At 42.7% G+C, this 26,444-nt stretch overlaps 1 protein-coding gene across 1 annotated transcript in view; it reads right to left on the reverse strand.

Moving 5' to 3' along the window:
- Positions 1-23,556, reverse strand: part of spred1 (sprouty related EVH1 domain containing 1) — a 49,802-nt gene extending 26,246 nt beyond the window's left edge. Inside the window, exons 1-2 of the mRNA XM_083791902.1 lie at positions 22,657-23,556; positions 3,569-3,812 (exon numbers count right to left, since the gene is read on the reverse strand). Of these exons, the coding sequence (XP_083648028.1) occupies positions 3,569-3,812; positions 22,657-22,688 (276 nt within the window). The 5' untranslated portion in view covers positions 22,689-23,556. The remainder of the gene's footprint in view (positions 1-3,568; positions 3,813-22,656) is intronic.
- Positions 23,557-26,444: the final 2,888 nt, after the last annotated feature.

Here is a 26,444-nt window from a genome sequence, read left to right on the forward strand (position 1 = left end):
CATTTTCATAGACCTGGTTACTTGTTTCCCTCTCAGTCAATGTGGCAACCCTGGTCAATGCCGTGTTGACTGTTCTGTATGATGATTTAGCTTAGCACACAACAGCTAGGAGGATGCAGCAGGCTGATGCCGTCATGTTTAACAGTATTTTGCGCAATTTATGTCCCCGAATTTGTGGATATGGACTTATGGCTCCATCGCTGCCTCTTTCTTTAGTAGAAGTAGAAATGTAACGTGTTGCTGACTGTTTACAGTACCTCCCTCTCACACGCGCGCGCACACACACACAAACACACACAGCTGATGTCCTCTCCCACCGACGTCAGCTGTTCATTTATCTCCTTATTCATACACGCTTTGAGCTGAGAGAAGCTATAAAGCGCCTTTTAAATATGACAATGCTGTATATATATCAGCTGCACAGTTCAGGCAAGTGTCTGTGGCATATGTAACTTTAACAAAATAGTTTTGACAGCTTAAATCCGCGCGGCAGTGTTGTGTGTGTGTGGGACACGGGGTAGTGTGTGTGTGTGTGTGTGTGTGTGTGTGTGTGTGTGTGTGTGTGTGTGTGTGCGTGCAATCAGAAGTACTGGCAGTAGCGAAATAACAAACGCGATCTGTCTAATCGTAGTAGTTAGGTACAAACCAAGTAGTTTCTAAGAACAATGTTAATGTAACTAAGACATTCGCTGAGCGACCTATATTTTAAATGCAGAGATTTAGAAGGAATAAGCGAAATGGTGAGGCGACTATAGGTAAGGTTTCTCTGCGGAGTGCGGAGATCCATAGGGGAGATCACATTACAGCAGCCAAAGAGGGAGGGGCTGAGAGCTTTATGGGCACATCTTTTCATTGGCTAGTGGCACATCTTTTCATTGGCTATGTGCACATCTTTTCATTGGCTATGCGCACATCTTTTCATTGGCTATGCGCACATCTTTTTCGCACGTGACAACTTTAGACTTGTTAATATAGATATATAGGTGCAGTCCAATGCCATCTAATTTTAACCAATTCGCCGCCGGTAACGTGAGGCGAGTGCCAGTGAAATGTGCGACATAAACAAAGAATAACAGCCCTCATCCGGCCCACCCGGAAGTGATTGCCCTCCATTTAGGCTCGCTCACGGCCATGATCTGCCACCCGGACTATTATTCTTCATAGAGCGATGCATACCGCTCTATATATGCTTTAGATCGCATGCGTGCGTGTGCACGAGGAGATTTTGGATATTCGATAATACACACCATAGGAGCTACCAGAGGCTAACGATGGCTGCTAAAAACGGTGTTAAGCATTTGTGTCATTTAGAGTCTAAATGACAGGTGATAGCTAAAGGTAAAAGTATAGATTATCTTGTCTTTTCCTTATCCAACTGAGGGCTGGCCATCATGGTTGGTTTATGACATAGGGTAAGCCTATCCATTGCCTGGAATTATTTATTCAGAAGGACAATCAGACAATGGACAATTTGTTCAACACTATAATTCAATAAAAAAGACTCGAAAATTTATCTGTTCGGACTTCGGAATGTATGTGCATTTTTTGACAAGCCATACCTTTTGGCATATCACCACAAAACGTGTTGTACAAACTTTGTGGAATATCCTGCTAAAAGTGAAGACAAACAAGCTATCCTTAGACCTTCTGGCTGAGTTGAGACACTACACACAGCTGCACGCACACGTCTGTATTTTCAGACATGTGAAACAGCCCTGTACTCATACGATGAATAGTGAAAGGTGAAATGTAAAAGGTTAATGTCGTAGAGCCAGTAGATCGGCTATTTCAGCTTTTTCAAAAGGTATTGAAACAATATTTTTAGTGTGCTTCACAATGTTACACGTGGGAGTTATCTATGATTACTAGTGTTAAACATTTTTGACTACCTCCAAACAAACAAGGCCTCACGCCCCCCATGATCTTTGGCATTTTTCCTCGATAGGTCCTATTATCAGGGCCCTCGCCCAGGGCAAATAATGTGATCAAACTGCATATCAACAGATTCAGTAGCTGATCCAGAAATTGACTTATTTTTGATGAATTACACACCCCGTGAAGCCTTGAATTCATGGATATTTTTGTTGGTTTTGTGTCGCATTCCTAAACCAATTTCCAGACTAATTTGATGACCGGCGGAGTGTCCGGTAGAAGACTCAAAGAGTCACCTCAGTCTCCTACTGACCCATTAACCGCTTATAAAATGATTGGCTTAGGAATGTGACAGAAAACAAAAAAATCTCCAAGAATTCAAGGCTTCATGGGGTGTGTAATTGATAGAAAGATTATTAAATATATATATAAAAAACATTTGGGTGAACTACTCCTTTAATGTCCTGTGAAACTCATGTGCACATTGAAAAATAGTTCCCAGGTTGGAAAACTAGGACCTATATCTTTAATGTGAGACAAAGAACTGTTTCTACGGGTCACAGCCGAAAGGAATGTTCTCCAGCGGGGGGGGGGGGGGGGGGGGACTGTTTATTAAAACCCACCTCCTGATGTCATAACACTAAAATCAAGAATGAGACGAATGTTTATGTCGTGGGCAAAGATCTTGTAGAAAGAAAGCCACACTGAGTACTAATTTCCGGACCCCTTTTGCCTTCTGTCAGCCGCTTCCAAATTCTTTGTGTTTCCCTCATCCCACATTCTCCTCTCCTGAGCAATCTGCCCTTATCCTTGATGATGTCATCATCATGCATCACAGCATCACGCAGCTCGCTCCTATTTTCAGATACCTGCGCCATGGAGGCACGCCAAACAACCACTTCCTGTGTGAGTGTGTGTTTATGTGAGCGTGTGTTTTTGAGAAAAGGGGGGATCGGGAAGGGGGGCTCCTGGTGATCTCATTCCACAGAATGCACCAATTCTCATGTGTCAGTGTGTGAGAAAGAATGTTTCTGTGTGTGTGTGTGTGTGTGTGTGTGTGTGTGTGTGTGTGTGTGTGTGTGTGTGTGTGTGTGTGTGTGTGTGTGTGTGTGTGTGTGTGCGTGTGCATGTGCGTGCGTGCGTGCGTGGGAGGGTGGGTGCGTGCAAGAGAGAGAAAGAAGAAGTGAGGGAATAAGTAAGAGAGCAACGGAGGGAACACACTTAAGTACAGTGTATTTTCCTGTTTTATTGTGTAGAATGCGGGTTGGATTCCCTGGCCAGATCATACCAAAGACAAAACACCATACCAAAGCAATACAAAATGCCTGCTGATTAGGGTTAATCTCAGCAACTTTAGTGTCATCTCCAGGGCGTGTACTTGTACATTATGGCTAGAGGATGTAGTTGTACATCAAGCTACTGGAACAGGAAATAGGCTCCTGTAATGTACTGTAGTAACATTACACTTACCCAAAGAGTATTAGTATTAGAACAGCTGCAAAATTATTGTTGACTTGATAATACAGATGATACTGTGACCCCTCATTATTAATGCATTATTATTAATTATTGTTAAATTGTTAGCCAGAGGAGACATTAAATGTTCAGATAATGTAAATAACCACGAGACCCTTACAGATCCCCTTGGTTACACTGATACACTCTGACATTGAAGCATGGTATATTGTTCCCTTACCAGTTTGTCTTTGAGCCTCTCTCCCTTGATGAGGAACTCCACTGTGGTGGGGCTGGGGCTTGGACTAGGGCTACAGGGACTTGGGTTACCGCTGCTTCCTCCGCTGTGGGTGCTGCTGCTGTCCTCCGCCCGGCTCACCTTATAGACTGTCACACAGCTTAGGCCTCCGCCCCCCAGGGGGAGCCACCCGCCACTGGAGTCATCCCGAGTCATGACCACTGCTCTCACACGCGCATAACTGTCACTGTGTGCACGCAGAAAGGAAAAAGAGAAGAGGGGGAGTGTTAACGTTAATGGTCACAACTGATGATGATGTCTAATAGCAGTGCTCACACATACGCGTTGAACTGTTTCTGCTCATCATAAATGAAGAGAGAGAGACATGGCCAGACAAAGCCAGCAGGCCTGCATGTAAAAGTCAGCAACCCACCATTTGACCTCAGCATCAACATGGCGTCATACAATTCATTAGGAATTAAGTATGATTAAGAATTATGAGTGTGTTTCGGCACTGATATATTGGTGACTTGCTATCAAAAACTATTCTATAAAAGGTTTCACTGAGATCAAATTTCATGGCGTGGCTCCTACGGGACAAGCCATCTAGAAGAGGGTCTGTCTGTCTGTGTGTCTGTGTCTGTGTGTGTGTGTGTGTGTGTGTGTGTGTGTGTGTGTGTGTGTGTGTGTGTGTGTGTGTGTGTGTGTGTGTGTGTGTGTGTGTGTCTGTCTGTCTGTGTGTCTGTCTCCAGGGCTAATCTCCCAAACCACTGGACTGATCAGTGCCAGATTTCGTGTGCACACTGATAGAAGGCAAAGGAAGTAAATCCCGGAATATGTTTCACATACTGTGGATGTTTCTTTTATTATTTTATTACTGGACGTCAATGAAGGTCGGATTGGACTGAAACCTTTCCAAAATATGGAGATGACATAGTACTACTGATGTCATAGATGACTGAGTGATGACATAGACAGGCCACATGATAGCTACACCGTTTTTAGTTTTTGATTCCTATGATTTCAACATGAAGGTTTTGACTTTTGAGATGACATTCTGCTACTCTTAGATGAGTCTGAACACACAACAGACCCAGCTAGGCAAAACCACAAAGTAAATGCTGAGTAGATTCAACACTGTAGTGTTTTTGTAGTGCATGCAGTGACCGTCTGTCGCGTCGGCTACTATTTCTGACCGCTCCGGCGTCTCTGTGTAAGTTTAACCCCGACTGGTGGGTGAGTGACCACGTGGCCAAACCCCTGCTGGTTCCTAACCTTTCCCCTAAAACAGGTAGCTTACAACTAGGCTACAAGCTATAGCCTTCGAGACCTAGACACTAGAAAATATACCCCTCTATGCCCTCTATGTCAGTGCTTGACCAACAGTGTGCCGTGAGACTATTCCAAGTGTGCCTTGTGATTTTGTGTTGATAGTTATTATAGTAATATATAATGAATATGCAGTACTTAAAAGTACGTTCATTTACTAATACAGAGGCAAATTCTATACCCTAAAAATATCTATATTTTCAATCTAGGCATCCCAATTTCTGTTGTTATAGCCGAAATATTTTTTTCGTTTCATTTTGTTTTCACACATTTTCAAAAATATGAAAAAGCAGGCTCACAACGCGTTGCGTCACATGTCATAGATCATTTATTTTCACTATGAATACAGGTGTGCCTAAAGATACAGAGACACATACAGTTTGAAAGCCACTATCCCTGTCTCTCTGTCACCCCCTCCCCTACTAAACCACTATCCCTGTCTCTCTTTCACCCCCTCCCCTACTAAACCACTATCCCTGTCTCTCTGTCACCCCCTCCCCTACTAAACCACTATCCCTGTCTCTCTTTCACCCCCTCCCCTACTAAACCACTATCCCTGTCTCTCTTTCACCCCCTCCCCTACTAAACCACTATCCCTGTCTCTGTCACCCCCTCCCCTACTAAACCACTATCCCTGTCTCTCTTTCACCCCCTCCCCTACTAAACCACTATCCCTGTCTCTGTCACCCCCTCCCCTACTAAACCACTATCCCTGTCTCTCTTTCACCCCCTCCCCTACTAAACCACTATCCCTGTCTCTGTCACCCCCTCCCCTACTAAACCACTATCCCTGTATCTGTCACCCCCTCCCCTACTAAACCACTATCCCTGTCTCTGTCACCCCCTCCCCTACTAAACCACTATCCCTGTCTCTCTTTCACCCCCTCCCCTACTAAACCACTATCCCTGTCTCTGTCACCCCCTCCCCTACTAAACCACTATCCCTGTCTCTCTGTCACCCCCTCCCCTACTAAACCACTATCCCTGTCTCTCTGTCACCCCCTCCCCTACTAAACCACTTTCCCTGTCTCTTTCACCCCCTCCCCTACTAAACCACTATCCCTGTCTCTCTTTCACCCCCTCCCCTACTAAACCACTATCCCTGTCTCTCTGTCACCCCCTCCCCTACTAAACCACTATCCCTGTCTCTCTTTCACCCCCTCCCCTACTAAACCACTATCCCTGTCTCTCTTTCACCCCCTCCCCTACTAAATCACTTTCCCTGTCTCTCTGTCACCCCTCTACTAAACCACTATCCCTGTCTCTCTTTCACCCCCTCCCCTACTAAACCACTATCCCTGTCTCTCTTTCACCCCCTCCCCTACTAAACCACTATCCCTGTCTCTCTTTCACCCCCTCCCCTACTAAACCACTATCCCTGTCTCTGTCACCCCCTCCCCTACTAAATCACTTTCCCTGTCTCTTTCACCCCCTCCCCTACTAAACCACTATCCCTGTCTCTCTTTCACACCCTCCCCTACTAAATCACTTTCCCTGTCTCTCTGTCACCCCCTCCCCTACTAAACCACTATCCCTGTCTCTCTGTCACCCCCTCCCCTACTAAACCACTATCCCTGTCTCTCTTTCACCCCCTCCCCTACTAAACCACTATCCCTGTCTCTCTGTCACCCCTCTACTAAACCACTATCCCTGTCTCTCTTTCACCCCCTCCCCTACTAAACCACTATCCCTGTCTCTCTGTCACCCCCTCCCCTACTAAACCACTATCCCTGTCTCTCTGTCACCCCCTCCCCTACTAAACCACTATCCCTGTCTCTGTCACCCCCTCCCCTACTAAACCACTATCCCTGTCTCTCTTTCACCCCCTCCCCTACTAAACCACTATCCCTGTCTCTCTTTCACCCCCTCCCCTACTAAACCACTATCCCTGTCTCTCTGTCACCCCCTCCCCTACTAAACCACTATCCCTGTCTCTGTCACCCCCTCCCCTACTAAACCACTATCCCTGTCTCTCTTTCACCCCCTCCCCTACTAAACCACTATCCCTGTCTCTCTTTCACCCCCTCCCCTACTAAACCACTATCCCTGTCTCTGTCACCCCCTCCCCTACTAAACCACTATCCCTGTCTCTCTTTCACCCCCTCCCCTACTAAACCACTATCCCTGTCTCTGTCACCCCCTCCCCTACTAAACCACTATCCCTGTCTCTGTCACCCCCTCCCCTACTAAACCACTATCCCTGTCTCTCTGTCACCCCCTCCCCTACTAAATCACTTTCCCTGTCTCTCTTTCACCCCCTCCCCTACTAAACCACTATCCCTGTCTCTCTTTCACCCCCTCCCCTACTAAACCACTATCCCTGTCTCTCTTTCACCCCCTCCCCTACTGCACTCTGTGCCTCTTCCAGCAATCTGATGTTTCCCTGATTAGATAACAGACACTCCACTAGGCCACCGGAAACGCCAAAGGTCACAGTGTGCTGAGGGCAGCGCTTTGCAGAGTCTCCTGGTGACATATTAAAGACAGAGGATCTGAGAATGGACGGGGCAGAGCAAGACGGCGGGGATTTTCACCGATGGCCGTCTTTACCCCCTGTGTCACGTCACACTTTGGGCAGTCTGGGTTCACTAATAATCCTGACATCAGATATATTGGAACGTTTAGTCAATAATTAAAATGTAGCAGTGTCAATGAGATGACAGGTGCTCTAGTCGAGATCAATGTCTCCCAAACAGTGGGTCGGGAACCATGTGTGGGTTGCGGACCAATTTGTATGGGTCGCGAGAAAAGTTTGTTTCCTACATTAAGATTGAAAAATTGTCATCAATTAAAGTATTTCATGAATACAATCAAAAGTCTAATAATGTTTTCTATATTATAAAAAGGTAGTAATGTAGTAAAGTAAAAGTAATGAAAATCTCTTTTAGATCACTGGAAATTGAATAAGACAAATTAAAGGAAACTCTCTACACATCTACAGAAATCAGTTTCTACCTCAAGGAATGGTCACTTCCACTTCCTTACTAACTCCTTATTGGAAATCCTGGCCTACTGAAAATAGGCAACCTTTGGTCTGCTACCTTCCTTCCACGCCCTTGGCAAACCTCTGTGCCCAGGTTATTGGTTAGCAATTAATCTATGAGCCACTGAACATTAAACTTGTGGCTATTTTTCCATCACTTTCTGGCCATGTAGGGCTGAATATCCTGGCTGACTGCTAATAGTTGACCAAAGTTCCTTCCGAGGACTGATGACCATGGTAAATAATTCCAAAATAAATCAACCAACAAAACAAGACTGCCTTTACACACAAAAAAAAGACTGCCTTTACACAAAAAAAAAAGACTGCCTTTACACAAAAAAAAAGACTGCCTTTACACAAAAAAAAAGACTGCCTTTACACAAAAAAAGACTGCCTTTACACAAAAAAAAGACTGCCTTTACACAAAAAAAAAAGAGTTGGGCTAATTCCAGTCTGGCACAAGGAAAAACACATGTCGGCACACACATGCTTGAACACACGCGTGCACACGCAAGCACGCGCGCACACACACAGGCGCGCACACCCACACACACACACACACACACACACACACACACTGATTAGGCTATATTTGAAAAGTAGTGGAAACACCTTTATGAATACTACAAACCTTACTAAATAGAACTTCTTAAACTCTTTAAACTCTTTCTTCCAGTAATTCTGTGGATATTAAAATAATTTGGTTTACTGTGTGTCCTAGCTGTCCATGCATCCAGTTCATATTGAGTTCACTGGTTGTCTTTGGACTCTCCTGTCACTGCATTGAGCCTATTTACAAAACTATTCAAACCATCTCTTTAAATAACCATTGAGTCATCCAATTTCCTCCTACGACAACCTTCTCTCTTGAATGGAAACTAATCAAATACAATGCATGGAGCTATTCCTCCAACCAATCAAATCCCATGCAGATACTGACCTCAACAGCAGAAAACAGTGCACACATTGTGCAAACTGTTTTTATTGTTACCTAGTAGACACTCAAACACCATAAACCTGATTTGCCTCTGAGGAAAACAATGTTTTTCCTCCATTAGTTGTCTTTTGGCGAGGTCAGGGCCGGTTTTATGATGCACACATTTCTCTCATACTTTTAAACAGTTCACGCTCTCACATCCTGTCTCCGGGCCGAGACGAGGGCAGCTGGTCCTGAGAGAGCAGCCGAAACGACCATGACTAACCCCCCACCCCCAAATGACCTCCCAGCGCCCTTCCTGGGTCCACCTAAAAAGAACACACAAAAACAGCGCCACAGAGCATAGCTTTACACAAGCACTGTCACACACACAACCCCAAACTGCTTTTTTGAAGGCAGGATAGTGGGTAGTAAAAGGGGCAATATTGCCACTGTTGTACCCCTGTCTACGGCCCCCAATAAAGGAAACGGGTTGTGGGTGCAGGAGGGGCTGTCAGTCAGGCGGTAGTCCCTGGGGGCTAACAGAAGGCAGGCGGTGGTGTCGCTCAGCCATGACCAGGGCACAATGACCAGGCCCTGACCCTGTAGACCTACCATCACACACATGCCAGCAACCATGACACTCACAGGGAGGGGGGCCGAGCCCAGGGAGGAAGTCTTGAGAACACAGGAGGGGGAAAAAAGGAACTTAAGACAGGCCGACGCATTAGTGCCATTTTGTTTGTAGCAACGTGAGTGAGAAAATGTCTCTCTCTCTCTCTATACTAAATAACGAAAATCCACAACCACAAAACTGCATTGAGCCTACAACAGCCGACAGACATACTGGCAATCACTAAATTAAACGTTTCTAGATATCACTAACAAAACAAGTTTAACATCTGCACGGGATACAAAAGAGGTCTGGCTGCTACACTTCCTCCTCTCATTTTAATTTATAATTTTCCTCTTAGGATAACAACTGCAGTAAGGGCTCCAAAGAGATAGTTTCTCACAACCTGCAGAACACGCACATGCACATGCATGTGCGCACACGCACATGCATGTGCGCACACGCACACACACACACACACACACACACACACACACACACACACACACACACACACACACACACACACACACACACACACACACACACACACACACACACACACACACACACACACACACACACACACACAAACACACACACACACACACACACACACACACACACACAGTGTAGAGCGGGATGGTCTATGGAGACAAAGGTTGCTCTCCACGCCCCTTGCTGAGAGCACACAGTCCACTGGACACACAATTGAGAGCGGAAGCAGATCAGCTGGCCTGAGCCCACGAGAGAGAGAGAGAGAGAGAGAGAGAGAGAGAGAGAGAGAGAGAGAAGAGCCCCCCATTCCAAATTATTCCAAGTTATTCTGCTGGATGACTGACTTCATTTCCGACCAGAAGCAGGAGAGCAAAACAGAGGGAGGGGTGAGAGAACATAACGAAGGATGAGGAGGAGGGTGTGTGTGGAGGCAGGCAGGGTGGGGAACAGGGTGACAGTCAACAGCTCTCAAACTCATTTAAATTTGTCTCGTTCTATTCATAAAAAAAAGATGTGCCCACAGACTTATTGCATGGAATAGTCTGTATTAATAGCAAACATAAAACACAAAAAAGTATTTAGCTCAAACGCAGATTTAACAATCCCTTGCCTTGCACATCCCTTTGACAGTAATTAACTCAACTATGACAAAACATATGTGACCAGTGCCAGTGGTTTAATATACAAGGGGGCCATGGTCATTTTTCAGTTCTTTACATATTATGAAACTGCACACTGTAACCTTTCATATGATGTATTGCTCATTGAAATTGGGGGGAAAATTAAGAAGATATGACCATTTGAAACTTGTTGAACTGGAAACCCCAAAGTACAGAATTTGCCCTTCTAATATTTCAGCAGTGATCTGTGACTTTAGGGGGCGCTGTTTTCCCTTCATTCCTCCATTATTCAACCAGCAGTGTTGACATGTCTGCTTATTATAATTAGTTGGCCTTGTTTCTAAAGAAGAATAATGCATAGGCCTACTGTACCAATTTTATAATAATTTATAACCTGTTACTAAAAATGTATTTGACAAAAATAAAGTGTAGTTGATTATTTGGACTTGTTTTTAAAGTGTAGTTGATTATGGAGAGTTGGTAACCAAGTGGACCCTTATTAGATCAGGCCTATGTAAATGTTCCAGATGAGTAGCCTACAAATAAAATAGCTATATTAGCCTGTTATTATTATTTGTCTGCAGAAAATAATGTATGCCAGGGTCCAGGGACAAGATTTGTATTGTTGTAGATCGGCTATTTTCGCTTGTTTTCATATACCGGGTTGCTTATTTCTCAGAACCTGGCAACCCCGCGATAGCTTTTTAGCTACGTTTCGCATTATATTGATATCAATCCTGTAGCTAGAACAAGTACATATCGCGCTATATTACATATCGATGTGATCTGCGTTATTATGACCTTAATTTTCATGGCAGGTACATTCCAAAGTAACTAATAATAGCCACGTTATGGTGACATAATGTTACAATGTTTACAATGTTTACATTGTCTTCTTCTTCTGCTATTGGAAACAGGAAGCATGTTCCATTGTTCTGATTCACCAGTGCCCCCATCTGGAACATTAGCTTTAGGCGGACCGAATATAAACACACTTTTTACAAAATACGATGGTTAATACTTCTTTCTCTGCTATTTCTGTTAGCCAGTTAGTAAAAGACTAGTATTATCTTCAAAAACGATTGTGTACAAAAAAGCGGATTTTAGCGGAATTTGCATACTTTGAAAGGAAAGCTGATTTTCTGATTAGCATTGGTTAGCATTGCTTAACCCAATTGTTAAAACATTAGACATAGTGACTTGTTTAAGAAATTGCAACGACTTAATGACATTAAAACGACTTTCTGATGGAATAAAAACATTCTTTAACATTCCAACTGTGTTAATGTGGCTAAAAACGAAAACCACCAAAAAAAGAAATGAATTGTATTTTCATCTATAACTGTATATCAACTGTGCTGACTTGTGGTTGAAATCACTGGCACTGGTCACATATGTAATGTTGAAACATTAACGTGTGTAATACTACTAGAGACTTTCACATAGCTAGCTACGAAGGTCTGTATATTTCAGAGAGAGAGAGAGAGAGAGAGAGAGAGAGAGAGGTGAGGAGGGAGCACGTGCAGGCCAGGCAGGCCTGGGCCCCGAGGCAGGCTGCTCCAGTGTGTGGTGGTGAGGGGGGATCCAGGGACAACCATTTCCTGAGCTGACAAAGTGGCCGTTTGTCTGCTGCTCCCAGCCCATGGCTCACAGGGCTTCAGCATGCCATCATGCTCCGCTTCTGCCTCGGCTCTGCCCTGGGCTTCCCACCCCCTGAGGGGAGGGGAGGGGAAAGGGGGGAGTGAAAGAAAGACAGGAGGAGGAGTGGGGGGGGTGAGGGAGGCTGAGAGAGAAAGGATGTGGCCTGAGCCCTGGGTGCTCGCCAAGTCACCCTCCCCTCTCTCTCTCTCTCTCTCTCCCTCTCTCTCTCCACCCCCTCTCCCCGGCTGCCTCTTTCTACACAATGGCCGCTTCTCTGCTGAAATTTCACGTTATTGGATCCCGGGCCTGGAGTTTTGTGCTCTCACAATGTCCAGGCAGTGGAGCATGCTGCAGGAGAGACACACTCTGCAAGCTAAAGGCTGGAAAACCATTCCTCCTTTCATTAGCATCAGAAAAGGGGAGAAAAGCACCCCCCACACCACACACACACTTCCCTCCCCATCTTTGCCCCTGTATCAAAACCGGAGGAAAGCTGTCAGGCTCTGTCAGGCTTCACTAGAACCCTTTGGCTCGTTGGGACTTTTGCAGAGAAAAAAAATCATTAAAAAATCATTGGGTAAATAAACACAAGCTACTTATCCTGATCGGATTCTATAGATTATCCTCAGAGGAAAGCAACCCCTAGCAAAGGAGAAGGTGGGATTGGAAGACGGAAAAAAGAAAAGAAATGCAACTCAAGCTGGGGTGACTCATTCTCTATATTTGCAAAAATATTGCGTGCTTCTTCGATGGCTGTGATTGAATATACAATACCATAAATTTTTACAATTCTAACTGTTCAGGTCTAACCAATTTATGACTTGTCCAGACTAATAATAGCCTGCATCTAAGCACAAGTCTAACACTGCTATTATCTACTGATGTGATGAAGTAAAAATTGTGTGTGGGATTCATTAGTGAGCGATCAGAACCAAAATATTTTTTATTTTCAAATAAAAAAATCACTAACTTGTCAACCTTACATACGGTAATAACATAACATAATAACAAAAATAGTATAATGATACTGATAATAATATAGGTTAAGCCAAAGTACACTGCGTATATTTACAACAAAACAATCATGCCTTATGTAGGAAGTAAATAACATGAGATTCCAATGTCAATTCCAGCAGTGCGTCTAATCTGAACGGTGCAAGCTAGCTAGCCAATTAGCCACGGTTCAAATCCTTTCAATAACCGGTGGCAAACTCTAGGGCACAGACATACTCAAAACAAACACTGACATGACCTAACACAGATGCAGTGCAAATTATGACAGAATGCCGCAACAAGACACTTTTGAAGCAAGGACTCTCTCTGTTAACCATTAATATGACACCGGCGATGATGGTGAAAATGCCTTAAGAAACACTAAACAGACAGCCAACATCACCAGTCCTGCTATAGAGGCCACAGTGGAAACCAATATGAAGGCTATAGAAAGAGAAGTGAAAGAGAAATTTGCCCTATCTCCTCTCAACACCTCGGGGCTGGTGGTGAGTCATCTCCCACACAAGAACATTCAGCTTAGCTACCACCAGACTCAACAACAAAAACACAGGCCTGCTCAGCTGCTGCACCACACACAGCAAATCTACACTTCAAGATTACCACAGTCCGCCAATAGAAATACAATCTAACAAGGTTAGACAAATTAACTGAACACATGCCCTGCTGTTAGCATCCATCATAGACAGCAATTAGCAGATAAAATTAGCTTGCAATCTTAAAAGAAGAGAGAGAAAAAAAACAGACCTCAACCAGAATCGTGAATGTCAAACTGCTCACTCAAGTTTTATTTTATTTTTTGTAACATTGATTTTCTGCCTTACGCCGAAGCTAACCAACCCTTCCATTACTGGATTGGGCCTGCTACCCCAAGAACAATGTTCTGGGTACTTCTGTGCCGTGGCACTATAATAAATCAAAAGGATCCCATATGTGTATCAAACGCCAAAAAACTATTCTCAAACATCAATCAAAGCCACATATTGAGATGATCTTAATTTGAACCGCAAGCATTTGGAAAATTAAAACCTTGCGCTTGCCATTACAGGAAAAAAAAGAGGAACCGCAAATTTGGACTGCTGCGGAGTCTCTGGTCTGCTTTGATGTGAAAGTAGTCCCCAGGGACTCAGGCTTCTAATCGTCACAGTAACTGCAGAGACTCCAAGACTGGTGGGACTTTGGGAGCGGGCGGACGGGAAACTAAGGGGACAAGGCGGTTGTCTAGCTGTGGGAGAAACCATCAAAATATCTCAGGAGCACGATGGGAAGAAGAAGCCACCAAACCATGATGAAGGACCATGGTTGTTAAGAGAAACGGCTATGAAACAAGTTGTAAAATATCACAGCATGCCCTGTTGTTGACAAAAGGTCATCATCACAAAACTGACGAAACAGTACCATCACCATCACCACACTAACCACTTAACCCTAATACTTGCCAATATAAAAGCTTCAAAACATTTCCAAAATATTTTTGAAATGTTTCTAACATTTTAGCCTATAATGACATTCCCAAAATAAACTGCAGTGGCCCATCTTGAAAATCCATTACTTTTCACATTCAAATAAGCTTAGCCTACTATGGCATATGGTGTAGCTGTAGCCCGTTCAAGAATTTGGAAGAACAAACCATTTCCAAACAAATATGAATGTTTGATTCAAGGTCTAAAAATGGCAACAGGGTAGCACAAAATCAGATCAAAATGACTCAGCATACAAGCGTCCTCTTTCCTATGGGCCTAGATGATGACTGTATGAGCTTTCCAGGTCAAAATCTGTGGATAAAAAAAATGAAAAATAGTTCATTTCATAAGACAAAGTTGTGTTTGTTTAGATCTATGAATCTAGGGTCTAGACTAGAGGCCTATACACAGAGACAAATACACATGACAAATGTTCCCAGAGTAATAAACAAGAGCATGCACACACACATGCACACGCACATTGCGCGCACGCACGCAACGCACACACACACACACACACACACACACACACACACACACACACACACACACACACACACACACACACACACACACACACACACACACACACACACACACACACACACACACACACACACACACACACACACACACACACACACACACACACACACACACACACACAAACCCCTTCCTGTTTTCAAAGAGTTTGGAAACTCAATCAAAGACACAAGGTTTAGGATTTACATCTGTGGCCTTTTATGTCTGTGGCCTTGCAGGAAAGAACCGTCTCAGCCCAGCTGCAGCACAACGAGACCCAGCCTTTATGCTCCCGCATGCAGCACAACTGAAAACAATATCCACAATTCAGACACTTACTGCTAAAAAAGAACTCCTTTAGAGGCACTGAGATATGGTCTCTAGAAGATCAGAAGCCTTCCTCGACGAAGAAAAGAATAGAGAGGCCATGCTACCTGGTGGTGCTGGTATATGGAGCAAGGAAGAACATGAAGAAGGCCCAAAATGGAGCTGTGAGGTTCCATTTGGATCAATTCTTACACATGCAGGGTTACATTTTCACTAAGGACTGTGTAGCCCTACACTAGTCCATAATTGTCTAAGAAATAAGATTATAAATGGTTAGAAATATCCAAATACCCTGCTAACATTTATACCAGTTTATGTCTGATCCTAAAATAATAGGAAATGAAAATTACAAGAGGGAAGTGGCTCGGATTTAAAATACACAGAATCCTGTCCCAGATCTGGCCATGGGAATGAAACGGTCCACCACGTTCATACACATGCAGCCCTGTCCACTTTTGATCACTTGTCACAGTTACAGTACAGACTGTCCAGCTTTTTGTTTGTTTGTTTTTTAGAGGTTCATTGTTATTAATACAATACAAGTCTCTAAGAGAAGGCAGAGATGCTGGATTGTGGTCTGTACACAAGTAACTCTAGGATTAAAGGCGTAGTGAAATGAAAAATAAGTTTTTCACACTTTTAGACCATATCAGTGGTCATCATATGGGCATACCTAACAATGGATGTCAAACAAATGGGCAAATTCTCATTTCTGTGTGTTTTTATATCAAAAGGCCATAAAATATATTTTTAATTACTTCCTTAAAACGAAAACGTGCTGCGTGGACGTGTAGAGATACACATCGATAAAGGCCAATAAAAATGAAGCTCACCAATTTAATTCCCATGCTTCCTGATTCCTCCTCCACAGTTGGTTTTGATTAAAGAACTACTCCGTTTTTAATCCAATTCAAGATGACATCCAGAAAGTGTATTACTTGTTTTAAACGTATTCATCACGCTAAAATATGTATATAGATTGTGTACAGGTTAGAAATAATCCGCTGGCTTTTCCAAATGTCTCCCTGTCACTTTTGTTTACACGTGCAGGAAGTCACAGAATTTGAGACCCCATAGCCTGGAGGGATGCGACGCTCTGATTGGTTCAGAAACTTCAGAGCCAACGTTTCAGGCTAAAACTTAAAAATAAAATGTCCACCATTTCCGTTTCCCTAAACCTTTAAACATCTCATCCGCTTGTTATTTTGATATTTCAATGTTTAAAATGTAAATTAACTATTGCAATGGGAGAATATTGGAGATGATTTCTAATCTAATGTATGAACTGAGACACCTCAGTCTCCACAGGATCTATGGCTGGCCAACATGTGGATAAACTAATGGTGTAAAAGCACACACACACACACAGCACAAAAACAATACCAGGTGCTAGACAAGTAAAATCGACACATGTGACACTAACTAGAAAATACTCCCATGCAAAATGATTAGCAATACCACCTTGTCACGTTTCGGCATCTGATTGAGAGCTTACACTTACACTCATCACATTGTGATAAAGAATAAGCTGGGGTCTAATAACGATCGTTCCCCTGTGCAATATCCTGCAGGTATAGATAGCAAGTTACTATATGTGTGCAGTTTGTGAACGACGCATGTCTGCGTGTGGGCGCTATGGAGAGAGAATCTATGATGTCATATTGATTACATCAGTCTCAAATTGGGGTTCCGCATAGCTCAAGACTGACCTCCAAGTGGCCATAGCCTGGAGTAGTGATGGGAACTATGGTTCATTTAGGTGAACCGGATCATTGTTCGGTCGTTCAGTAAAAAGACCCGTTCATTTCATTCATTTCGGTTGTTGTCGTTCACCTTCCATACTCAACAGCGCAACACCACGTGACGCCGTACCTTGATTCTATTGGCCGAGTCAGGCTGACCGTCACTTCAGGCAATGGGATTGTTGTTGCGAGGGATGGGATGATTGTCAATCTCTCTACTAGTAGCCTAGCACAGATATATGATCGGATATTTGCACTCTTAATGGCTAAATACGGCATAAAACATTATGAATTTCTATCGGATATCTTAGTTACAATGAAACTGAGTTGATATGGGTTTTTTTAAGGGTAACTGTTGCATTGTGGCAGAGTCAAGCGACCCACGATCTCCCCCAGTCACCAAGCCCCATGTGTCCACAATATGATTCCTTCCCCCAGCCATAATTTCAGTTTTACACCCCCTGCCCTGTCTGGATCACTAAGGCTCCAAATGAGCTAGCGATTCTCATAATTTCAATAAATAAGCATAAACAAACTATTCCACATGAACAATGTTGGTAAAACTGGTTGATTGAATGATTGATTGAAAATTGTATTAACAGTATGCCGAATTCAAACTGTAGTACAGTTCAATGAAAGTACAGGTCAATACAAAATATACTAAGAGGATAAAACCATAGAAAAGCACTAAGACTTGTTTATATCAGGGTCCTCCATTTCCAATTAATCAGAACATTTAAAAACATACACAGATACACAAGATATTTGAGGGGAAACATCCCCTCAAACGACCGGTCGGTCGGTCAGTCGGTCAGCCGGTCGTACTACATACATTAGACAGACTATAACGTTTGTTCACTAGTCGGTCACAGCACTTCGTTCAGAGTGAAGGAAGAACAATATGCTTTTCGTTCTCGGTCATTCACTTCGTTCTATCTCGCATCTTGGTCAGTCAGTCAGCCAGTCTGCCACCCCCTGCTCCTCTGCTTGCTGCCTGTAGACGGGAGAGCTCACCCCCGCGCTCCAGCTCGCACTGATTCGCTGAATGAGGAAAGAGGAACGGAACAGTATCACCGGTTTCACCGCCTCGCATTTGCAACTGCACGACCTAAACGGATCATTCACGGAAGTGAACGGGTGCAATTCGTTCACCAAAAAGAACTAGTTCATTTGATTTGTTCATTCATGACCGACACAACACTAGTCTGGAGGAGGCATGGTGGATCTCAGATTATATTCACCCCAAGCGTGCACAAAAGTATTAACACTAGTAGTTGTTTGCTAAATTAGCCACAGACACACACATACACACACACACTCACACACACAGGGGCGAAAACATTATCACCCGTGTGCCTTCGGCCTAACCCCATACCGTGTAATCAGCTGAAATATGAAATGGTGGACATACACACATACAGTATGTGTATGTTCGTACGTTACATACATATTGTACATACCTAGTTAGTTACACGCACGCACGTGTACACACACACACACACACACACACACACTGTTCTAGACAGCTGGCCCCGTCTGTGCCACATGATAAAAACACCTAATAATGAGTAGAAATGTTCGACCAACAAAAGGTTGGTGACTAGGCCTAGATCAAATGCTCTTACTACAACGTCCTCGAATGTTTGGATGTTAAGATAACTGGAATTCCAATTATGGTCTGTGTTGGCCATTACACGCACAAGCAAGACTTCCCAAAAAATAAAATACAGAGATATGTTCACCTGAGGTTCAGAAGGCTTTGACACAAGAAGCAATATGCCTCTAGACTAGGCTGTGCCCATCTAGTAAAGCGTATTCATGGCGATCATATTCAACAACTGGCAATAACTGCAAATAATATGTCCATATAAAAAGGTCCAGGAAATGCTTTAGGCTTTAGCCCAACATCAGGGTTATAGGGCAGGCAATTATTTGCACTGTAAAGCACTAGTCTTAACAGCTGAAGTAGCTGTCTCCCTTTGTTGTTTCAGGCCAGGATGGGGGTTGATTGGGAGGAGGAATGTGTTTGAGGAAGCTTGGCGGCAGGAATGGGGAGTGCAAAACAGCCCTCAGGTGATAAGATCGCGACACCCATATTGGCAGACAAAACGATGAGCTGTCAAATCAATCACACAGATAGGAAGAGGGCACAGAGACAGGAATCACAGAGGGATCACCTGACTGGCAACCAACAATACTAGAGTGCTGCAGGAATCTAAAACAACGAGGCCTGAAACCTAATTTGTACTCCATCATAAGGTTCCTCAAACTGTTTCTTGAGGCAAAAATAATATATTGCAACATGCATTCCATAAATGTGTACAAATTGGGTTTAAAGCTGAAATCCGTAAGTGACTTTAATGACATTTGTTTAATTTTAAACGATCTGTAAGGCAGAGTATGTAATACAATATAACTAGGCCTGAAGCCTAGTCTAATATCTTCCCTACCCAAGCAAGGATTCCTCTTGTTTCCCACGAAGGAGACCTCGGTTCGAATCCCAGGCGTTACAGTTGCAATTAGCCTTCTCAGTTAGGAGAGGACATAAAATTTAAGGCAAAATTTATCAAGAAAAAACATGAGGTTTAATTGAATCATTAATCAGCCTGATTAATGATGTTGCCTGTTTTATTTAGATTTTTCATTTAAGAATTTAGAGACATCTGCAACTATGGGACCTGACTGTAATAGAAACACAATTGATGTGTGAATACAAAACTAGGAGTAGGAACTATAGAAATGATAGCTGATGGTAGTTACAAGACAGACTTTCAAAGGAAGTAAATTACGGTAGGTACTTTTGGAAGATACAAAATCCAACAGACAAGACTACTGCACTACAACTGAGGTAAATACCAATAGTAAAAAAGAAATGTCAGGGGAGAGGCCGTGGCTTGTGCATATCCTCAATAAATCACACACACACATTCAATCTTCTTTCTGCATAATCATAGTGCTTGGCTGCTAAACTACCATTAGCCTTAACTCCCACCACACTCTTCACACCAGCAACACAACCCAGGGCAGACGCAAACCAAACTTTGACAAGGCTCCGTACATCGTCTATTCATTTGAACCCTGTGTGAACACAGGCTCGCAGAGGCCAGGCTATATGTTCTCAGAGAAGGGTGTGCTGCTGTGTGCACAACAACTCGGTTTACCACCTCACCTTACCACCAGAACATCAATCAATCACCACAAAATTACACCTGTCCGGGAAAACAAAATGTTGAATCATCAGGCATTATGTTTTCCTGCAATTAAATAGAAAGGGGTGAGAGTTCTTGTGGCTTATCAAAGAGATATATCCTAATGTAAAATGACAATGTCAATAACAGCCCGTAGCCTATAGAGCTGAGAAAGAAGAAACTGAGAAATTGCATAACATAAGGGAAGATTAGATATTTGAATACAGGTAAATCTCATTCAGGCATGGAACAACTCAATGTGTCACAATACACACATTTTGCTGTCAACATTTTGTTTTCTTTGTTGTTCTTATGTTATTTATAGGCTATGTATATCTCTGTAAATGAAGGTCTCCCGCAATGATCTCTCTGAGAATTTTAAATAAAGGTTTAAGGAAGGGGGCTGTAATACATTATGTTGTAATGTAAACATTACAATAATCTATAATATTCTCCAAAAACAACAGTCACATTGTACCTTCAGCTTGTATGTGATACCTCTAGCTTGAAGAATTAAAATGGCATCCTTACAAATCATGAAAATATCTCTACACTTAAGCTGCTAAGTGGCCTTTTCATCAAGTGCAGCATATTAGATTCGGTTAAAACAAATGGAAATGCTTAGTATTCCATTCACTCCAATTCGATGAATCACACAATTTCCAGAAAGGTGGTGGTGAGAGCATAAAACTGCTGCTTGCTTGTACCATGTTAGCCATCTTAGCTGCTGTCATTGTGTAATCTTTAACAGATGCACCATATAGGCTGGGTCTGAAAGCCCATGGCATATAAAACAACCGACATCGTCTAGTTCAAGGACAAAGTGTCCCTGCATTAAATCAATCCACCTTATGAGCACCAGATGAATGGAACGGGGGAAGAAGAACATGGCTGTTTCGCACATGAAACCATGACAATGTGAGGATACAGAAACGCATACCACTTCCTCGGTGTCAAGAGCACAACGACATCTCCGAGAAAGTAAGAATAAATTACACAGATTTCTGCCGATAAATGGCCGAAAGGCTCATCTCTTACTATATTTACCTGATTCAACAGTAAACGCATGAAATATGATCATTGTGTGATCGTCAGTGCAATGCGAAACACTGTACAGTGCTGTGAATGGGCAGGCAGGTACTTTATGAATGGAAGGGATCACGTGACCGCAGCACCTCCCGAGCAGATATTTCTCACTGACAGTCAACAAGCACGCGCACAGGGATCAGCCCACTAAAACAATACGAATATGCCACTAAATATCGACGAAATGTTCGCAAACCAACACGTCTATAGATTCCAGCCACTTAGTCGTTTCCTTCTGTGTGGAGATCCGAGGGATCTGGATATCAACGTGCCGTTTTTTAACATTTTTTATGAATGGAGATTGTGATATGCAAATGAGTGTGATTGAGAAAAAAAATGGCATCTTCAGCTTTTGGACGCTGACATTGCAGCATTCTCTTTGATGGCACATTTTCCTTCAATAAAGACTACTCTTTAATAGCAGCGTAATTTCAATGATTAGTATATCGACGATGTTAGATCAGTAGCCTATCGTGGAAAATAACTATACGTTGTCGACTGATCTTAACTCCCTAAATAACACTATTTGAACATCATGTACTGAACTGATGTTAAGATAATATCGCCACTAAAATAGATTGTTTCTGTTGCTATTGTTGTTTCCGCGAATTGGTAATTACACGTAATACCATTATCGGGGATTCTGTGTAGCTATACAGTACACCAATAATGGGGGAAATGGCGTTTTTGTCGGCTAAACAGTGTACAGCCAATCAATGATATAATTGTGAATGGAATGGACGATTGATGTCCATATTATAACATAAGTGTAATGAAATAAAAGGAGAAAGGGGGGAATGCGCTGCATTCAGTATGGGCCTATGACAATGTATGCGTAATAACGCCGTTTATTTAAAACATTATCAAGCAATCCATAGAAACCCGTAGGCTGTAAAACAATAACAGAGAACAGATCGACTCGTATGATCATCATCATCATTATTAATATTATTATTGGCAACGATTAAAACCAAACTATATGGTTTGGTCCAGGTATACATATATTACTGTATGTATATTTACTTGGACCATGAAGCAATACACAATGTAGTCGATGTAAAGATGCAGAGGATCATCTCAGGAACATTGAGATACCTGATATCACTGCAGCGTTGTAACAATGTAACAAAATGTAACGAAATAAGTACTCACTCGTTGTTTGGATTTGTCGAATCTTCGCTCATTTTTTCTCACGGGGATCCAAATCCTAGCAATAGCATCGACGACGCAGTGACGGCAGGGTAATATACCACAAATATCACCATTTTCTTTCACATTAAAACAAATCACCCCTAGAGTTGGATTAAAAAAAAGTGAACGGATTTTACAATGGAGCGTGCAGAACCGAGCGCTCCTCTCAAAACCAAGTAGCTTTAGCCTAGCTCTGCTCTGCTGCCTGGAACTAAATTACGAGGAGGAATGACAACCGATGATTCATTTTATCTTCTCTGGAAGTAAAATCCGACCACGACAAATTGCCCATCTGCATCGTCCTCTTCAGCAACGCATATCCCATATATTCAAAAAAGTGTACGGATCCTTAAAAATGTACAAATTGTACGCAACGATTGGCAGGTTATTTATGGCTGGGTCTGTCGAGCATCCATTCGCCAACTTCAGGTCCAGGACAACACTTGAAAAGCGCTGCTTGTGTGCAGCGTTTTGCTCCGTCAACGCGTCCGAGGATCTTGCGGTAAAACCTCCGAAGCTGTGTGTGTGTGGGGGGGGTGTTCTTGTGATTTTCAATATTGTTATGGAAACGTGAAGTTAAAAAAGCGTGTAGATTCGAAAATTCCCAGAGAAAGTTGGTGGACATCTGCTTTAATCGAACTCCATTTTCAACTCGGGGGCAATGAAACATCGGAAAACTGGGCGGATGTGTCGACCCTCGCAAGAGAAAATGAGATCCTTCCGCGAGGAGGTAGCAAAAACATACTGCGATATTACATCGAAATCATCTCTACACTTGTACGATTTGTTGCATCCACGCAAACAGTCGTAAATCGTACAATATTATATGCTCCTCCGGAACAACGCAGTGCAGGAAAACAGGACGTTCACTTTTAAAGTTAACCCAAAGTAGTCCCTACACTTCCCAAAAGAAGTTTCCCTTCAATCACGCATTGATACACAGCAGAGGGAAGCGTCTGTGTGATAGCACGCACACTGGAGAGAAGAATCTGGAGGAAGGATCCAGACACAGGGAACGTGTCTGTGTGTGAGTGTGACACACACACGCACACACGACCATTAAGAAATTCTGTTTGCTTTCATTAATAAGCATTCACTAGCCTACCTCCTCGTTTATAGGCTAGGCTACTAGTGTTTCTACATGGTCCTGGTCTCTGAAACGCTGGGGAAATGTTTTAAATGCAACCAACCCCACTGGCGCAGCACGTGGGAATTACATCAGATTCCCCTTCATGATTTTTGAAGCAAAGAAAAGGCCGATGTTACATTATTTTTTGTATGATCTCAGGCGGCATTTCATTCATGTCGCTATGACATCGCCAGCCTCTGTAGAATCGGAATTGTTTTGAACATGATATAGGCCCATTGACATTGAAAATGTTGACACCAAAGTAACTACAAAATAACAATTGAATTATGACAATGCAAATATTTAAATCTGGTAGGCAATTAACAAACTGGAAGGCCATATCAAAACCAAATCTATTTTAGCCAGTAATACACCTATTTGTCTTATAGTTAGTTAGTTATACATCATATAACTACCATGCTCTATACTCCCAACATAGGCGTGCGCACATATACACGCACACGCGCGCGCGCACACACACACACACACACACACACATAAACACACACACAATGAGGTCTTTGTCCAGATGTTGGATGTAGCCTATGTTACAATAGCTTCCAGCTATAGCCTATATCAGTTCTGTAGCTTCCCCATTCATGTTCTTGTGAGACTGAGGTAGACAGTAGTTAACTTATACCAACAAAATTATATAGATTAGTGATTCTCAAAAGTGGGTCTGGGGCCCCCCTTGGTCCATGAGAAGCTTCCAGGAGTCCTGCACATTATTAGTTTAACCATTTGAAAAGAGCAGATCTACAAGCTCACAAAGCTGCATTGTCACACTGTGAGCTTGTAGATCTGCGATTACAACAAAAAGATCTTGAAAACATGAAACATTTGGAATATTTTTTACAGCACAAAAGGATGTGCTCAATGTCGTGCATGCAGAGCAAGCCTGGTTGCATAAGACTTAAATGCTATTGGATTTCTGTGCTGTGTGGAATGGCGAGAGATCGGGCTAAATGATTCTGCCCGGTTGTCATAGTGACAGTATGTTGTGTGAGAAGTTTCTTTGTACTTCCCTGGCTCTCATACAGCTTGTGCCACGGCCTTATGTTACAGCCATGTAAAGCAGCCCTCTGTGTCAGAGTATATAGATAGCCCATACATGACCCTCGTCATGTGCAGACTTAACACACATTGTAAATCCCCCCCAGGTGTTTGATTAGATTTTGTCCCTGCCGAGGTGAGGTTTATCAGCATGTCACAATGGATAGGCTCCTATCTGCTCTGCTGTCTGATACAATGCACCTTTATGACTGGCCTAAGAGCAAAGGTGATTTTTTTTACCATATGGATTTTTTTTTATCAATAAAATGTTTTTATTTATTGTTTCGGCAATAAACAATAAAGAGGATTTCAACCTATTAAAACATAGCACACCCTGATTTAAATTTGTAGACAGTAGTTCAAAAAGCAAAAGCTGTATTTAATTAATTGTGACCACTTCTCCACTCCCTTTTTAGAAAAGAGTTTATTATCCTTCTGATTAAGCTTACGTGTGCACACGAGTGTCCCTTGTTTCAAATTGTACATAAAAAAACAATGGACATCTTAGAATCTTCCCACTAACATGCTTCTATCCTTTGGAGTATTCAGAGTTCAGGAAGTCAGCCTGCTTTCTCATATCACAAAAATGGATGGCCTATAGTGAATTTCCTGTACCGCGCGCACGTGTGTACACACACACACGCACGCACGCACGCACGCACGCACGCACACGCACACGCACACGCACACGCACACGCACACGCACACGCACACGCACACACACACACACACACACACACACACACACACACACACACACAGTGTTGTGTTGTGTGTATGGTGTGAACCCTCCCTTGACTTCCTCAATCAGGGTCATCACCATTCTCTTTAAGTCTCTTTTAAGACTGTAAACAAGCTAGTGTTTCTGTGTTGGCAACATATGGTCACAGAATAAGGAATGTGTTTATCTCAGCTCAAACATCATTCCACGAGTTGAACACAAATTATTCACCAACTTGCATTGACTTGATTGAACATTCAAATTTAGCGAAGAGGACATTTGATCGGATTTTAAAATATCAATTTTCTTTGTTGTACAACAATGTTTTATTCAATGACAAGATCTTTATCCTTTGAAAGATAGGCAATTCTTTTACAAAACCTATTTTAATGCACATGACCTGACATGCCACGCTGAAACTAGAGGCTTGTCCTGAGACTTGACTAATTTAAATTGAGATTAGAATCATGATTCAGACTTAATGATTTGGAACTTACTTTATCTGGTGGAAGGTAATTGTGGATATGTTTATGCTGATATGTTGGACTACACTGCTCAGTCCTGCAGGTAGCCTAACACAGAAAGACAATAGAATGCAATAGCTAAACTAAACTAAATGTGCGTCTCGGAGCACAGGTCATGATCTACCATTGTATGAATTTATATGGAGTAATATAAAAACAATCGGCCTCCTGGTGGAAATATAATTAAATAGGCCAATGTGAAAAGGGTGGCATTTCTTCCTCTGCCTAGTGATTATGTGCAAGTTTCATGATAATCGGGCACTGCATTCATGATTTGAGACCTTCTGTTCAAAACGAGCCACTCCTGAAAACTTTAGATGCC

The sequence above is a fragment of the Protomyctophum parallelum genome (genome assembly GCF_964188405.1).
Source record: "Protomyctophum parallelum genome assembly, chromosome: 20".
Taxonomy (NCBI): domain Eukaryota; kingdom Metazoa; phylum Chordata; class Actinopteri; order Myctophiformes; family Myctophidae; genus Protomyctophum; species Protomyctophum parallelum.